General features: G+C 51.8%; 2 protein-coding genes across 8 annotated transcripts; both read right to left on the minus strand.

The window, feature by feature from the left end:
- Window positions 1-17: 17 nt before the first annotated feature.
- rpgrip1l (RPGRIP1 like) lies at window positions 18-9722 on the minus strand. 4 transcript variants are annotated; one of them, XM_086109416.1, is made up of 23 exons: window positions 9471-9722; window positions 9321-9404; window positions 9084-9219; window positions 8696-9015; window positions 8518-8617; window positions 8309-8401; window positions 8121-8226; window positions 7580-7726; window positions 7429-7502; window positions 6476-6615; window positions 5908-6014; window positions 5454-5504; window positions 4839-4997; window positions 4496-4613; window positions 3584-4003; window positions 3412-3521; window positions 2653-2983; window positions 2168-2484; window positions 1968-2100; window positions 1395-1769; window positions 802-886; window positions 606-742; window positions 18-422 (listed from the first exon to the last, which is right to left on the minus strand). In XM_086109416.1, exons 2-23 carry the CDS (start codon window positions 9394-9396, stop codon window positions 292-294), a joined length of 3666 nt encoding a protein of 1221 aa, XP_085965542.1. In that variant the 5' UTR covers window positions 9397-9404; window positions 9471-9722; the 3' UTR covers window positions 18-291. The 4 variants fall into 4 exon arrangements, with proteins under 4 accessions (XP_085965542.1, XP_085965544.1, XP_085965543.1 ...); XM_086109418.1 differs by having other exon boundaries at window positions 1395-1581; window positions 1666-1766; window positions 9321-9722; XM_086109417.1 differs by having other exon boundaries at window positions 1395-1581; window positions 1666-1769; window positions 9321-9722.
- Window positions 9723-10324: 602 nt separating this feature from the next.
- On the minus strand, window positions 10325-13850 carry LOC147206940 (tryptophan 5-hydroxylase 2-like). 4 transcript variants are annotated; one of them, XM_086109696.1, is made up of 11 exons: window positions 13624-13850; window positions 13424-13540; window positions 12934-13117; window positions 12755-12855; window positions 12576-12643; window positions 12300-12496; window positions 11899-12034; window positions 11631-11757; window positions 11385-11480; window positions 11017-11150; window positions 10325-10766 (listed from the first exon to the last, which is right to left on the minus strand). In XM_086109696.1, exons 1-11 carry the CDS (start codon window positions 13792-13794, stop codon window positions 10592-10594), a joined length of 1506 nt encoding a protein of 501 aa, XP_085965822.1. In that variant the 5' UTR covers window positions 13795-13850; the 3' UTR covers window positions 10325-10591. The 4 variants fall into 4 exon arrangements, with proteins under 4 accessions (XP_085965822.1, XP_085965820.1, XP_085965821.1 ...); XM_086109694.1 differs by having other exon boundaries at window positions 11385-11757; XM_086109695.1 differs by having other exon boundaries at window positions 12755-13117.
- Window positions 13851-14029: the final 179 nt, after the last annotated feature.

The following is a 14029-nucleotide window of genomic DNA, read 5'->3' on the forward strand; positions in this document are numbered from 1 at the left end:
ATACAAAAGGTCACTAGTTAGAAACATAAAAAACGTTTTTATTTCAGATGAAAACACGACTGAAGACAAAACGGCCACTTTTTTGGCCAGTTCAAATGGCTCACGATTCCAAGGATGACAAGACCAGTGTCCCGTTGGATCCTTTGTAAAAATGGGGCTGCGTTCTTACTTGGTGACAACTCAGTCACATGTTGCTGAGGAGCAGCAGGATTGCGGGTGATTGAATTGAGCACGCTAAGAGCCCGTCACATGTCCAGCGTCCCAAGGTTCGGCGGGTGCCCGGCGATGATGTCACCGCGACGACGACGGGGCAACGCTCGGCTCGCCGTCGGACTCTTCCAAGATGGCGCGCAGCGTCCGCACTCCCTCAAAAGAAACGCGCAGACTGCCCAGTTGCGACACGCCGTCTTCCGTGTCCACCACTGCAAGACACGCACAAGACAGTCTGTTGTGTCGTCCGCCTTGTCGGCTGCAATCAGCTCCAGTTCAGCTGCGAGCCACGTGAGAAAAGTGTCAGAAGAAGATTGGAGGGATACGCGTCGTAACGATGTGCCGAAAGGAAGAAGCGGGGCAAAGGAATAAGAAAAAGGACGAGGCGCTCAGACCTCGGAGGTCGAGGTGGGCGACGTCATCCGGTTGGCTCAACAGGTCGGCAATCGTCAGGAAGGCCACGCCCACATCCTCGCACTCGCGCTCTTGCTCCTCCTCTTCTGGCGGCTCGCTCACCACAGTGAAACGAATTCTGCCCGGCGACGACGAGTCAGTGCGAGTCGCAAGGGTGAAAGTCCGAGTCGGACTCACCTCTCCATGTCGGGGTTTCGTCCTCGCAGGACTTCCTTGAGGAGTTTCCGTCTTGAAGCACTGCTGGCCGCATCCACAGCAATGACTGCCAACCAATCAAGACATCAGTAGGAAACTTGAAATGAACCGCACGTGGGCGATACATTACGGAGCCCCAGCTTAGCGTCTCATTAAAAGGGACATTGTAAAGAGGATCCAAACAATGAGGCGCTTCAAAACGAAAAATGAAGCATCTCTCGACTGCGCTTGTGCTTTTCCTTGTATTTGAGGACTGACTGGAGATTTCAAAGGTGACCGTGCGATCTGTCGACAGCGTCAGTGTCAACATGTTGTCGTCATCACAGTTGAACAAAAATAAAACTAAATGAATCATCTCTTGCGACGCGTGTTCTATAAAAGCCACTCGAATGGGCTGTTCCAATTGGTTACTTGGCCGGCGCCTCGCCCAGATCAGGATATCAAATGAGTGCATTATGCCTGCACACGAACACAGATTGCCCCACTTCAACACCAGTTCAGGACTACCACGGCTCCGCCCACGCATGTAAACAGGCGCAAGCGGCAAACGCGGACTCGCGCGCGCGCGCACACACCCTTGCTGAAGTTGAAACTGACGCTCTTCCCTGGGGGAGGTTTGGGCAGGGACACGGGGGTTTCCTCGGTGGGCATGTCGAGGAAAGAGAACTCCACGAAGAGTCGCACAACGCTGACGTCTCGACACAAGCGAGACTCGGCCTCCAGGCTGAGACATGCGACCTCCACGCGCACTCGCTGCAGGCACTGAACACAAACATAAGAAGCGTGACTGGTGTGGCTCCGCCCACCCCGGCCAGAGGTCGTCTTAGTTATCGAGGCGACGCTGACCTGCGTGGCCAGACGGTGAACGATGCCATCGTCGTCGTCGCTGTCAGATTGAGACCACTCACTGGCGTTGCGTCTGGACGCCGACTCCGCCGCGCCACCACCTGCTGACAACGACACGTCAACGCTCCTTAAGGACCGTTTGGCTGATGAGTGACGGAAACGTGTGCGGTGCGTGTTTCTTCGGGGCGGTGACTACACGGGGCTGCCGCGAGCAGAGCGGATGAGGGACTCCTTGTCCTCAGACAGAACAAAAACAAAAACTTTTGCTCAAGGGTCCAAAATAGTCAAAGGGTCATGCTCACTGGGAGGAAGGGGTTGTTGCGGGTCACAGAGGTCAGAGGTCAGGGGCGGTAGGAGGAGTTGACCCTCGGAGATCGAAGACTCTTCATCATCCTCGTCTTCCTCGGCGAGGTGGATTGGCCTGCTAGGTACCAACTGTAAATAGGAAGTGGATGGATGAGGCCCCGCCCACTCGACCACCTCTTTAGTGTTTTGGGGTCACCTCCAGGTTAGTGGGCTGGGCTTCCTGGAAAGTGACTCTCTTGGCAACCTGCTCATCTTTGCCGGGAGGTTTCTTGGCGGGCGTCAGGGTAGGCGCCAGCGTCGCCACCTTTGCGTCAAAAACCTGTTCGCCGCCGCTGCCGGTGAGCTTTGAGGGCTCCACGTGTCTTTTGGACAACGCGCGGCCTCCACCGGCCTCCGCCGACTTCTGCGACGGCGGGAGAACTTTGCCGCTTTGGACAACGGGCAACTTCCACTTGATGGCGAGATCAATATGGCCGACGTGGCGACCGGAGGAGTCGTGGAGGTCAAAGGTGCCTTAGCGATAAACAGAGCGATAGGTGCTTTTCATATATCATATCATATTCATGACGATGACAATATCGTGACAATTTTAATAGCACGCTATTGCAATACTGCCAGGATCGTTACATCCCTTAGAAACAAGACGCGATGACGACCGCAAAGGAGGACGCATGCGCTCACCTGCGATTTCCCGGTCCTGGAGGAGCGGCGCCAGAGGAACGGCAGCTTTGCCCAAATACTCGTCCATCTGCGGCTCCTTGTAGTCAAACGCGTAGAAGTTGAGCGCTTCAGACGCCAGGTAGTGCTCCAGGGCGCTGTCGTCGGCCAGGCGGAAGGACTTTGCGTCGGCAAAGCGAGGCTGGCAACAGTCGTGCACGGTGGAGGTGGCATAGTCGGGGAAGTGGAACAACTTGAAGACCACGTAGGGACTGGGAAGAGACGAGCATCTGGATTGCAGGCCGCTGCAGCCGCGCACTTCCACCAGCAGCTCCTTCTCAACGCCGGCCGCCATCTTGGACAAACAAGCGTCATCGCTGCAGTCATGCAAGCAACGTGTCTTTCAACAAGGCCGCTGCTTATTTCAGCAAGACGATGCCAAACCACATTCTGGATTCGGGTACTAGACTGGCCTGCCTGCAGTCCAGACCCGCCTCACAGTGAAAATGTGCGGCAGATTATGAAGCGTGAAATACGACAGCGGGGATCTTGGACTGTTCAAAAACTGAAGCTGCACATCAAGCAAGAATGGGAAAGAATTCCACCGACAAAGCTCCAACGATTAAGTGTCTTTACTTCCCAAACGTTTTTTGAATGCTGTGAAAAGAAAACGTAATGTAGCACCCCGTCACATCTTTTTTTGGAACTGTTGCAGCCATAATGTATATTCCCCGTGATAAACTTCATAGTCCATCACATGAGGAAGCGGTAAAAGACGGGTACCTGTTCGTCATGGCCTCCGACCACCGCCAGCCTGTCAGACTCGGCAATGGGATTGCGCAGCTTGATCCAATACTCCAGCGATCCGAAGGAGGTGTCCTCACCGTAATTTCCTGAAGGCGACAAAACAACATGCCGTGTCTTGCGGCGGCCATTCCGGCGCAGAAGTACTCACCGACCAGCGGCAGCGTCCCGGCCGCCGCCCCGTCCCGAAGGAGGCGGCGCAGATCGAGCGCGGCGGTGGCCATCGTCTTCCACCGCAGCCCGAGCGCCTGATGCATCTCCACGCACAGCCGGCGCTCGCGGACGTATTCCAGGAAGCCCCGGTCCACGCTCACGACGTACTGCGACGTGAAGCCGTAGTGCGGCGCCGCCCCCGTGGCCACCGGAGTGGCGTGCAGGTCGAAGAGGTAGAAGGCGTACGTGCAGAAGGTGGACGGCGCCGGGTCACCCAGAGCCTCCAGGGCGGCCGCGGACAAAGTGGCGCCGATGATCTGAAGTTCCACGAGGTTCTCTCCGTCTTCCAGCGCCGGACTTTGGTCCCGGTCCTGAGCGCTGACGCTCTTGGCGCCATAGGCCACATCTCGCAGCTGAGCTGAGGAGCGGTCGGCAGGAGCTTGAGTGCCTCATGGAAACGCAGCGCGACCAATAGGGAGCGTCTAAAACGCTTCATGTAAAAAAGCTTTCCGTGGCCTAATGTCAGAAAACGATTGAGAAAACGACATTTTGTGTTTCCCTCTCCAGAAAAAAAAAGCTTTTGGCCATTTAGCTTTTTCTTTTCACTTATTGTTTGAAAAGGACAACCAATCACCACCGAAATTCATGAGCACATCGCTACCTACATCCACATCGTTGTCTGACAATATCAAGACCATTGCGCGAATATTTGACATTTTATAGACGGTGCGCACTCGAGCTTCATGTCATCATGCCCATAACATCTAAAATATGGCAATTGGGAAACATTTGGAGGTTGTTCGGAAGTGGGCTTAGGAATTCGCCGGTCATAGTTTTTGGCCATTAAGCCATGTGAAACTCTTTTTCCACGCACATCAAACATTTTAGAGTGTCCCCGACGAAACTGTACCTTCCAGTTTGTGCATTTTGGCATCCTTGGCGGCCATCATCTGCGCCTGATGTTCCAGCTGCTGCGTATGCGACCTCTTGTCACACTCCATTTTCTTCTGAACGCTGTCTAGCTCCACCTACAAACACATCACATGATCAGCATTAGCGTGCCACCTAGCCAGTTCGAGTTGTGCTCCACCTTCGCATCACGCGCCACTTGCTATGTGGACGTTCCCTCATAGGGAGCTTAAGACTAGGGGAAAAAAATAAAGACCCAAAAGGGACACGGATGGACTGCAAATGGCAAAAATATACAAATAATTGACGCTCGTTAGAATAGATTGGGGGGGGGGGGGGTCGACCTTCAGGTCGCTGCTGATGCGACTCTCCACGGCCAGCAGCTGCCTGACTTTCTCCAGCTCGTGAATGGTTTCCACATGAGCGTCTGCGTGTTCTCTCGTGCCGCCATCTTGACCCTCCTGCAGGAAGCCCAACTCTCCGCTTTGCTGAGATTTCTGCGCCTGTAGGGGGAGACACTGAGAAGGAAGTACAAGCGACCAACCATTCAGAGGAGTCAAAAATCCTGACGTCAGCGGCGAGCTAACCTCTGAGGCAAATTTGAAACGTGATTGGGTCAAGAAACACTCCCATTGCTAATCTAGTTGAAGTTGCACAGGCCAGCAATCCTATTTGTGAAGTCCCGGCCAGATTAATAAATCGAAGCTGATATGTGTTTGGGGGAAGGGAAATCCACAGATCTGAGCCGGAAGCAGTGGAGCCAAGTGAAATGTGAGCAAATGGATAGAACTCAGCGTTGGAAGTCAATGAAGACAATTTCAAGGAACAAAATCTTAGAATTGATGTTTACAATGCAAATCAGCCGCGCCCTCACGCCATCAAGCCAAATATGACGTCACACCCGCTGTGCCAGCAGTATGAGACCAAAGGTCAGCAGGGCTGTGCGATCGGCGCCTCACCTTGATGAGCAGCAGCGCCTCGGTGAGTTTCTCGCTGTCGTAGTCGTCCGTCTGTGAGCGAAACAAAACAAACGTCAGGAGCCAATGCTGGTGCCTCACCAAAAAATAAAAATCTGCTGCTATAAAATGTAATCAGTGGATGTGCGCCTTTAAGGGGCATGGCCAAATCAGGTTGGCCAAATCAGTGTTGTCATTTTCCTATTGTATTCATGTCTGATTGGTTCTCCCTTTCTCAAAATGGCCGAAAGGGCATCGGTGAGTGTGGCTCTCCTCGCCCGCATGAGAGGGCATTACACATGTGACCTTCACATTTGGCCTCCATTTCACTTGAGCTCATTTCTACGTCTGATTTTGGCTCACAGTGAAAAAGCACAGAAAACTGTCGAGCTTGTTACGGCTCCGAACGCCGATAAGCGCCACGTCGAGATAGCGGCGTACGCGCACGTCGCCTCACCCGGCTGTAGGCATCCACGCGGCGTTGAAGCTCCTCAATCTCACGCTTCTTTTCGGCCAGCTGGTGCACAAGCTTGCGATTTTCTTCCGTCAGATTCTCGCAGGCATCTGAACAAATACGACATGCTCTCGAGTTAGGACGGGGGGGTGGGGGGGGGGGGGTGGAGCGCGGTGACATAAGGGGTGGGGCGGGCAAACTTGTTTTCATCAGGATTGCCTGATGATCACGAGAGGGGTGACGGTGTGCCAAAACTCCCACTATGGTACATACGGTGATCAAAATCAATGAGGAGAGATTAAATTACATTTAAAAAAAAAACTGCTTCTATCACGCTATGCCATTCATCTTTTCTTCTTAGATAAGTTTCAAATTGCTTTGACTTCTTGAGATACAAAAGAGAAGCGCCGCCAAATTTGTCCGAACAACCACTGTGTTGTTCTTGCAAGAATATGAAATCATCTTTCAACTTTTCCAGGTGTGCTTAGCGCTCTGACATCACTCTGCATGAGTGACACGTTTTGAGTTTGACACGTGCGTGCCGGATACCGGCAAGTGATTCGGGTGTCACCTCTTTCAGCTTTGACCTCCTCCAAGATCTTCTTCTTGTCCTGCAGGTCGCCCTGCAGCGCCTGCTCCAGCTGCGCGATGTGCTGCTGAAGCTGCCGCTCCTGAACGCTCCACCGCTGCTGCTGGGAGCCGTCCAACATGCTGCAGGCACACACGCAGACTCGCAACATTGTCGCATTGCCGTGCTGCGTATTTCACCCCGTCGCTGGTTCGCATTGAAAAAAGAAATCGTGCTCCGGTGTCATCTTGTAAGCCAGTCGCAGACACGGAGCTAAATTGAAGTGAGTACGGGAGTTACATTTAGACAACAAATTGAGATTTGCTGCCATCTTGGTGTCAAAGAATTATCTTAAAGTGACTTACGGAGTTTCATGAGCCGACGTGGGCTTTTCCCGTCAACTTGTGACATCAATGGGCAATTTTTTAAAAAATTAACGGGCGGGCATCAATTACTTGATCATTTTTCACTAGTGGCAGGGGAGTCACTGTACATCTTTCATATTTACTCTGGAAAAGAACTCACGATGGTCTGACTTGCTTCAAATAAAACACACAACACACACACACACCAGGGTTACAATCATTTGGGATTTTTCTCTATGGTGTGTTTCATTTTGATTTTCATTTTTAAATTCAGTTAGTTTGAATTAATTTTTTGACGTTTTTGTACTTTATTTTTTTCAAAATGCTTTCTATTAGTTCATTTAAAAAAAACTTTGTTTCGGGATTAGCTTCCTTTTTTTTTCATATAGGTCCTATATTATTTGCCATGTGCAAGATATTTTTTTTTAAAAATGACAAAGTTGTCCAATAACAACAATTTGTACAGCAATCTTGAGATAATAATAAGTCTCAGGTTTTTTGTTGTTGTTTTTTTACATTACATTTTACATCATTCGTTTTCGCTTATTGTAGCAACTTTGAGACTCACAGGCGACAGTCACTTGTGCTCACCTATTAAGCAGTTTCTCGTTGTGCTCCTTTAGAAGCTCTTTCTCCTGCTCCATCTCGTCCACGCGCTCCTCCAACTGTTGGCAAGAAGAGATGTGAGCGGTGGCGGGCGGTGGGAGGCAGGGACAACGGCAATGGTGGCCCCAAAAGGTACCTGCCGCATCTTGGCGTGCGACAGCTGCTCTGTCTGCAGCTGCGTCCTGAGCTCCACGCTCTTAGCGCGCTCGTCCCTCAGCTGCGACGTCAGCTCGGCCATCTTGGCTGTGGCGGCATCATAACATGCCTTCTGCGTGTGCTGACTCTGAAAAACAGGCCCCACGCCCGTCTTGAACGTGGGAGGCTTGAAGCTACGGATTGAATGCCGGTCATGATGGGCCAACGGAGCTTTTGCGAAAAGAAGCACTTGGGCCAATTATTTGGAAAAGGCTTCTCATGACTTGAAGCATTCGTTTGAATGAGAGACAGTGGATCGAAAGCGTTTTTGTTTGAACATTTTTTGAGACACTGAAACACAGCAAGAATGGACATCAAGCGCAACAAATAAATAAAGGTTGATGAATGTCATACAGATGGGGGCGAAGGCATACAAATGGATTTAAATTGAAAAGCGTGGACCGTCAATTTCAAGTCTGCCGCGCTACCCAACGAGCCGGCTGAACACACATCTCATCCCTCGCCAACGGGCGTCACGTCACCTCTTGCAGTTGTAGGAAGCGTTCCTCCAGCTCCACCATGGCGTTGCATCGCTCCGCCAGCTGCTTTTGCAGTTTGATCATGGTCACGTTGTTGTTGATCTGCGACCTGTACCCACCACCACGACCATCCTCCTCATCATCATCACCATCATCATCGTCATCGTCAACGGCATTTGGGTGAGTTCTACCTGAGTTCAGACTTGTTCTGCTGCTGAAGCGTCACGTTTTTCTCTTCCTCCAGCTGAGCGATGCGACGCTGCTGCGACTCAATCACGTTTTCTCTGCCACACAAAACATCGGGACATGCTCAACATATTATTACACCGGCAGGAGCCGCGGCGAGGCCTCCTGTGATTGGCTGACGGGTCGCCGGGGCACCGTAGCGTGCGGCTCTCACAGGTTTCGGCTCTTTTCTCGCGCTTCCTCCAGCAAAGCGTGCAGGTACGCCGTCGGCTGGCCGCTCGGCGGCCGCTCGTCACCTGCCGCGCTCCTGGCGCCTGAATGCGGGGAACGGACACACGACAGTTGGCATGCGTCTGACCGTGACATCGCCGCGGCGTTTTCGCGCCACTCACGTCTGGGCGGCGTGGGCGAAGGAGAGGAGACGTCGTCAGGCTTCCTGGGGGCGGAGGCGGCACGTGTTTGGACACGTGTGTGAGACGAGCGCGCGGCGGGGGACGAGGCGATGAGCTGCTGCTGTTGCTTGGCCACGAAAAGACGCTGCCTCAGCTTATCGTTGTCGGCCTCCAGCGCTCGCACCTTCTCCTTGAACTCGTCGACCAAGTCCTCCTTCTCTGCGTCCCACCGCCTGGGCACCATCGGAGCGCCCCCGCCTCCGGCCAGCTGCTCCATGCGACGGCGGTCCTTGACCAACCTCAGCAACTTGGTGCCCAGCCTGCAAGATGGCAGAACGATGGAGCGTGAGGAGAAAAGATGAGCAAAGTGGGCAACGCGCCATCTCACTTCCTGATCTTGTCCTCCTGTTGGTGGATATGTTGCTTGAGGAGCAGCGATTCATCGTGGAGCTGCAGAAAGTTGTCCTCCAATTCCTTCCTGGACACCCGCGACACGTCCACACGCACCCGCACATTATGAACGTCTAATAAGATAACAAGAAGATGGAGCAAAGACCTCCCTGGTTGCTGCTCGTATCTTTCTTCTCCCACAACCAAAACCACTTCGACACACATCAAGACAGACCTTGTGCAGATCTGAGAGGCTGGCTGATGTCTTTGACAGGTTCGTGTACTGCTGTGTCATCCAGTAGAAAAGACATCTTTCACGCTTAAAACAAAAGACAGACGAACGTTAAACACATGCGGAGGCTGGATATGTTAAATTTATGAGTACCAAATTCAGACGTGGTGAAAAGAAGAAGAAGCGAAAAAGATAGTGGCGGATCCCAATGTTAGCATTCGCCAACTAAAACTAGCTACCAGCTCCCTCTTCGAGAGTGTCCATTCGTGAACCAACTAATCATCCATGTTGGGTATACGTTTTTAAAAACAAACTCAAGAAACTTGAGGTACTTAGAGGACTTTTTAGGGTCCGCGCGAGGTTCTCAATGAAGAGCGTGGCCAGTGTCAACAATCGGCATCTTTTCTCAGCTTTTTCTTCTTCGTCCAACCTCCTGAAGAGCGCTCATTGCTGCCTCCCACTGGTCATTGGCTTCATTACACCTCAATTCATTTCCTTTGCTCTTCCTGTTCCTGTTGTTTCTCATCCATCCATCTTCAAGACCGCTTGTCCTGAACACGGTCGCGGGGAGTTGCCGGAGCCTAGCCCGGTTGACTTCGGGTAGAAGGCAGACTACACCCTGAACTGGTCGCCAGTCAGTCGCAGGGCACATATAGAGAGAAACAACCATTCGCACCCACACTGTCACTGAGTGAGAACCGATCCCACGCTGCCCGCACACAGGTCATGTGAGTGTACCACTACACTCTACATATAAGTGCTTCATTTTTTTCATTACTTCAATTAAAATCAACCAAAAATGGTTTTGCGATAACAATTAAAGACATTTTGATTAACCAATCAATTAGGCCAGAATAAGGAACAAAGTGAACCCCTCCCCCACCCGCCTTCTGTGTTTTTACACTGATATAATAATAATAATAATAATAATAGATTTTATTTATAAGCGCCTTTCAAGACACCCAAGGACACTTTACAATAACAATGACCAAAAGCAATTGTTTTGAGTGACATTGACACATTTATTTCATATGATACTAATATATGTTATTCATAAGATCATATACAGTATGAAACGCAATCCAGTTTGGCTGTGTTGTTAACACTTGATCTGCCCTCTTCTAAGCATACACTGTAGACTTTGCTCATGTATATCATGTGGCGTACAATATCTTTGATATCTTGTAGTCTTCTGCAACACTTGAGTATAAAGCCCTCTTCATTCGATTTGATTCGAATGTTTGAAGGGCTCATTGAGGAGCACGGGACGGCGGTCAGATGCCCATGTAAGTGTTCATCTTGCCGAGTGCATCGCACACGGTGGTCAGGTCGCTGCGGAGGTCCTGCACCACGTCCTCGATGCTGCGCGTGTCTTTTAGGAGATCCACGCTCCGCGTGTACGGGTTGTAGTACACTGAGAACGGACGCTTGATGGTTTTGGCGAACTCTCTGAAAAACAAAGAGCGAACGCTCATTTGTACATTTATTTCACGCAAACAAGTCACTTGTGGCCTGGAAGGCATAGCGGCCTGCTGGGCTGCGTCCTTGCACCCTACTGTATTCTCACTATCAAGGATGTAGTACTTTGTAATACACAGAGGAACAAGTTGCTCCGGAGTGGTCAGCAATAAGCATGAAGTAATAAGTATGTGTCGTAGTTTTGTTATGTCGCAAAAGTCTTGTAACGCTGTCAGTTTACCGCATCTTCTGCTTGGCCTCGTCAAAGCTGTCAGAGACAAAGTAAATGTCCTGGAATGTGGTGATGAGACATTCTTGCTTGCAGGTGGTCTTGGGGTCAAAGGGCCTCACACAGGCTTGATCTGACAAAGCATGCTTGGGGGAAAAAAAAAAACAACAACAAAAAAAAAAAACAAGGGCTAGGCCGCATCCATCATTATAATTTCAGACTCCTTGAGAAGAAACTGTTTTATTTGGAATCAAAGCTCACCCGAGAGGGCTCAAAGGGTCAGTGGGACGTCTTGAGTCAGCTGATCACTTTTCTTGATGTATTTTATGGGTGTACAGTATGTTTGTGTTTGCGTGTGTGTTTGCGTGTGCGTGTATTACCCTGAGTTCTCCAATGGATGACAGCAAACCAGCACCATAGGCTCTCAGCTGACCTTCTTGCTTGCAGAGGCCAAACTCGATAGTGAAGAAGTAACACTGACAACGAGCGCGCACACATGCACGCAGACGCGGACACACACGCGCGCACACACACACACACACGCAAACACCCGTGCAGATCAATAACTGCATCACAAAGACACGAGAGAACACCGTGGACTGCTGTGACGCAGCCACGGTACTCACTGTGGCCAGTTTCTGCACATCATCATCCGAAGCTCCCAGGGACGCCAAACCGATCTCCTGAGAAAACTGAGCAAACTTTGGATCCGCCAGCAGAGGAACGTGACCCAGAAGCTCATGACACGTGTCCCTGAAACACAACACAGCTGAGAAAAAAACAACAACAACTCGTCGTGGAGTCATCGAACACACCCCGAAACGGTTCAGGTATAGGAAATCGGTTTATTATTGCTGAAGCGTTTGCGCTACGGCGAGGAGGAGGCCGGCTCACGGTTCAGGCGTGTAGAGCGGGTCGGTGCTGTGGCGGATATATTGCGTGCAGTTGAAGACTCGGTAGGCCAAACCCGCCAGAAAGTCTCGGGGCGACAGGTAACCTGCGACGGGTCGCACGGTGAAACCAGACCTCTCTGGAACACAGCAAACATGGATGACTTTTACTTTGATAACAACTTCCTGTTAGGATGGAGTTGGGTCCGAGTGGTCGGCATGGCAGTCCTTTTAACAAAAGAGAGCTCATGACACGATGACCAACAGGTGCGACGCTGGAGGAAAATCCCTCCAATGCCCCCTGCTGGTCACAAACGGAACAGGCCCATGACAGGATTGAAGTGAGCGGAAGTGGCGCAAGTGGGCGGGGGGGGTGACGTGAGCCGGGCGAGAGGAGCGCTCGACCTCTGAGGAAGTGCGAGACATCCTCCAGCTGAGGAATGTTATCGTGTCGGTAGCCGCAGTGCTGGCTGAGCAGGGGCAGGTTCTTCAGGTATTCCTTGCAGGCGTGAGTGGGGTACAGCTTGTTGAGCTCCCTGAAGACCACGCCCCACGTGCGCACCTCCTCCGGGGTGTACTCGATGCGGGGAATGGGCTGACCGCTGCAAACAATAAGGCGCAAAAAATCAAGAAACTCGCCACGGAGATTATTCGTGTTGGGTAAAGATGACGAGCGCTTACAACTTGTACTTCATGGCCACCTCCACGAAATACTTGCGCCGCTGGCGGTAGAGTTCGTCTTTGAAGCCCTGAATAGCAAAAGCCACATTTATCCGTTGCGGCTCGTCCACTCAGTTCTTCAGCAGAGAGTTGCGACAAAAGCCGCGATGAAGGCAAAAGCCGAGACAAAGAAAACGTACCGGGTGGTCAGCATCCAGCTCGGAGCCGTACATCAACACCCGATGGGAGCACTGATCCAGTTCGGAGATCTTCATGGGAAACCACGGAACGTCTTCCTCATCTGCAGGGCACAAACACACAACGGGGGGTCTGCGATTCGCCGACGACTTGTAAGGGTGAGCGCGTGAGGCGCACCGACCGGCCTGCGCCGCCCACACGTGGGCCGGCGTGTTGAAGGACAGGATGTTGACATGATCTTTCAGGACCTCCAGAAGCTCGTTGAAGTCCTTCTTGCTGCAGATGCAGTCGGCAAAGATCTCCACCTCGTTGGCCGCGCGCTTGGACGAGCGCGACTCGATGTGGTTCAGGTTGACGCGTTTCTCCTGCGGAGGGGGACCGTCAAGCGATGCGCGTCAGCTGACCCGTAGGACCAGGAAGCACTCTGGATGCCAGTCAAAATCTTTAGGCCTTGGGACTTAATTAGCAAGACTCCATCAATGACTACACTTGATTTTCACGGCATTTGAGCAGTCTTGCATGTTTTCATTTGAAAATCTTCCTCTTCAACATAGTATCCCACTTGTTTTCATTTTAGGAAGATTTCTTTTTTTTTTTTTTTTGGTGTGTGTGTGTGTGTGTGTGTGTGTGTGTGTGTGTGTGTGTGAGATGACGCGGCGAGGATGTCTCACCTGGAAGAGTCGCAGCGCTCGAACCAAACACCCCACCTCGTTCTTCAGGGAGAACACCACCGCCCGACTCGGTCCACCCTCAGTCTCGCTGATGGGACTGAAGGACGGGCGACGCGACTGGAACACACGCACGCAAATGTCAACATGAGCAAACATACTTTGAATGTCACTCAGGTGTTGAAGATGAAGCCAGAGGTCACCATCTGGCCACCGGTGTGGCGTAGCGGCGGGCCCCGGTCCAACATGGCCGAATCGAAGGAGAGTCCGCGACGGCTCCAGTACTTGCTGGAGAACATCATCATGGCGGGTTGCATGGCGGGCGCCGGCTGTGCCTCCTGCTGGTCGTCCTTCATCACGTGAGAGGACGCCATGGGGAACCAGTGAGTGTACGAGTACCACGAACGCTCCAGTCTGAACGCTCGGACGGACCCGAATCCACAACTGCTCGCCGCCCTCCGCCGCCACGCTTAAATAAGTCAGGGCGGCAGAGGCCGAGGGGAGGAGGGGAGCGGAGTCCTCGCGTCACACATTGTACATTTGTTATTGTTCATTCCGGTTCTGATGTCATTATAATATTGAGATGACATTTTACGATCCCATGCGCTT

This window comes from Hippocampus guttulatus, chromosome 4 (assembly GCF_054856545.1).
Source record: "Hippocampus guttulatus isolate MCC_2025c chromosome 4, RoL_Hgut_1.0, whole genome shotgun sequence".
NCBI lineage: Eukaryota > Metazoa > Chordata > Actinopteri > Syngnathiformes > Syngnathidae > Hippocampus > Hippocampus guttulatus.